The 2,542-nt window shown below is 66.7% G+C and overlaps 2 protein-coding genes across 2 annotated transcripts; both read left to right on the forward strand.

The window, feature by feature from the left end:
- Positions 1-683: 683 nt before the first annotated feature.
- Positions 684-1,670, forward strand: DQ04_16461000 (hypothetical protein; the record flags this gene model as incomplete). Its single annotated transcript, XM_009317471.1, has 1 exon — positions 684-1,670. The coding sequence occupies one exon, from the start codon at positions 684-686 to the stop codon at positions 1,668-1,670; it is 987 nt and encodes a 328-aa protein (XP_009315746.1).
- Positions 1,671-1,755: 85 nt separating this feature from the next.
- On the forward strand, positions 1,756-2,244 carry DQ04_16461010 (hypothetical protein; the record flags this gene model as incomplete). The annotated part of the gene is made up of 1 exon (XM_009317472.1): positions 1,756-2,244. The coding sequence occupies one exon, from the start codon at positions 1,756-1,758 to the stop codon at positions 2,242-2,244; it is 489 nt and encodes a 162-aa protein (XP_009315747.1).
- Positions 2,245-2,542: the final 298 nt, after the last annotated feature.

The following is a 2,542-nucleotide window of genomic DNA, read 5'->3' on the forward strand; positions in this document are numbered from 1 at the left end:
GCGCCGATGGGACGGAACTTCCCGTTGGGCTTGCGGAGGACCGTCAGGCTGGTCGCGCGCAGGCGGTGGGCCACTATAGGCGCCACGCACCCATTGATCATGTCGGTGAGGATCGCCGTGATCTCGGTTAGAAGGGCCGCGTCCAAGGTGAGGGGGTACAGGAGTTCGCGTGTCCACCCGTCGAGCCCTGGGGCTGCTCCCCGCGTGAGGCGGCGCTGGATAACCTTGGCGACCGTTTTCGCGTCCAGGGTGACGATCGGTGGGAGTGTGGGGGGCTCCGGGTAGGATGCCGTGTCCTCCTGCGGGTACAGGGCATCCAGGCTGGCGACCATCTCATCTGAGAGCCTCACCGGGTCCGCGTCCGCCGAGGTGAGGAGGGCTGCTGCGCGCCCCGTCGCCTGTAGCATACAGAGGGTCTCCACTCGTTTCACCTTCTGCCGCGTCGCGCTGGTGAGGGTGTGGGCCGGGTCCCCGTNCTCCTGCTCCTCGTCTCGGGGAGGCGTGGGGGTGTTCGGTGGCGGTGGCCGCGGCCTGTCCCGGGGCTCTTTTTCGTGGAGCCGCAGGTGGCCTCTCACCAGATCGAGGATGGCGATTTGCTTCCTCCATCGCTCGCCTGGGGCCGACGCGTTGTATCCCAGCATGGTGGCCCGGCATACCTCCAGCCACGCCGGCCATTCCCGCTTATGAAGGTACCGTCGCGTTGGTACTTTTTCCTTCAACCACGGGTCCTCCGTGGGGTCGGTCGCGTCGTTGGCCGGCCACTCGCGCAGGGGTTCAATTTCCGTGTACGCTGGTCGGTGTGCGGCCTGGCTCCCGGTGGAGGCTCGGAAGGCCTCCCGCTGTGCCGCCATGTTTTCCTTGCGACATGTATACTGGCCACAGCGGCCCTGGTGCGCCCGGCGGGCGCGCAGGCTGGCTGCCAGGATCTCCCCGCACGTGTCGCAGCGCACCAGACCTTGTGCGATGAGGGCCTCATTCGTGATGCTGAGACGCTCGTGCTTCTGGTGGACTGCGTGGATGTGAGAGCGGAGCTGGCCTCCGCGCCGGGGCCCCGAGAAGGACTGGTGGCAGCCGCCGGCTGTGCATTGGAGGGGGTCCGGCAGCGCGGGGGTGTCCTCATGGGAGAACACCGCCGCGGTGAGGGGGGTGTTTTCCCCCTCCTCGTCCGACTCTGCCAATGTGTTGTCGCCGTATTCGTCGTCGTCCAGGTATTGGGTCCCGGACACTCTGCCCTCCTGGATGCTCGCGAGGTCTTCTTCGCAGCACTCGTCGAGCCGCACCGTCGTAGGTGGCCCGACGTGTCGCCGGCCTGGTTGACCGTAGCGTACTCTGCCGGAGCCGTCTCGGCCGAGAGACCTGTCGGGGTGCTGCCGCGTGCACGGAAGCACCTCTGCGTCCTCGTCCACCTCACCTACATATTCAGTGCTGATGTCGTCTTCGTCCTCCGGCGGTGGGTCGACGCGGCGATAGATGCTGAGGATCACCTTCGTCGTGTCGATTCCGTGGGTGATCTTCTGCCGGTTCTGGCCGTCGATCCGCTCCCACGCCGTGTTACCTGTGGCCTTTGGGATGTACGCCACTACGTGTGTTGGCGAGGATGCCGCCACGACGCCGACGAGCGTGTACTGCGCCGAGCCGTTGCCGTGCGGCATGTCCAGGTCAAACGGTAGGTCGTCTACGCCCTTCGCTTCGCCATTCCAGTGGTCATATTCCACCGCCACTGCTGACGCGAAGAGGTGTGACGTCGAGACCGTCATGGCGCACGGGTGGTGGGGGGTACCCCGCTCGGCCCCCGAGCAGATGTGTGTCGCCTCCGTGCGTGTCGTGGCGTACTTGGCCGCGAGCAGCGCAGGGGTGAACTGCACCGGGGCGTTCTTACCCGATGAGAGACTGAACACCGCCGCTCCCAGTGCCACGTTCGCTGGCTGCGGTGCCGACATCCATCCGCACTGCGGGCATCCCACGGCCGTGACCGCCTGGGAGGCAAAGGCTTCTCTCAGGTGGCCGTCCTTGGAGCAGAGTTGCTCTAGCGCCGTGGTGGGGGCCATGGGAAGTTCCACGTCCATGGCTTGTACGAGCTGCATCGTCTTGGCGCGCGATGGCGCCACGTACGTGTCCCGGATGGCCGGTTCCATAAGCGCCTCCGTCGGGAGGTGCGACAGCACCGCCACCACTGCATTCACCGAGCAAGAAAACTCCACTAGAGTGGTGCCCTTGCTCGGGCGGTGCGTGCTGTACGGGTAGCACTTCTCCTCGTCGGGGTGTGCCCTCCGACAGTGCGTAAATACCTGGCTCTCCGAGTGACGGTGATAGGCGCACCGGGGGCAGTGGTGGTCCCCCGCGGCCTCGTGGCACGCGCTCCACCACCGTTCGCGCTCCCGCAGGGCCCGGCCATACGTATCGTACTTTTCCGTGATCGCCTGCCGTTCGACGGCTTCCAGGGCCCGCGCCAGGGTCGCCGGGTTGCTTGTCTGCGGTGGCTGTGGCGCCTGTGGTGCCTGCCCCGTCTTGGGCTGCTGTGCGGCCTCCGGGGCCCGGTTCG

The sequence above is a fragment of the Trypanosoma grayi genome (assembly GCF_000691245.1).
Source record: "Trypanosoma grayi strain ANR4 Tgr_1646_V1, whole genome shotgun sequence".
NCBI lineage: Eukaryota > Euglenozoa > Kinetoplastea > Trypanosomatida > Trypanosomatidae > Trypanosoma > Trypanosoma grayi.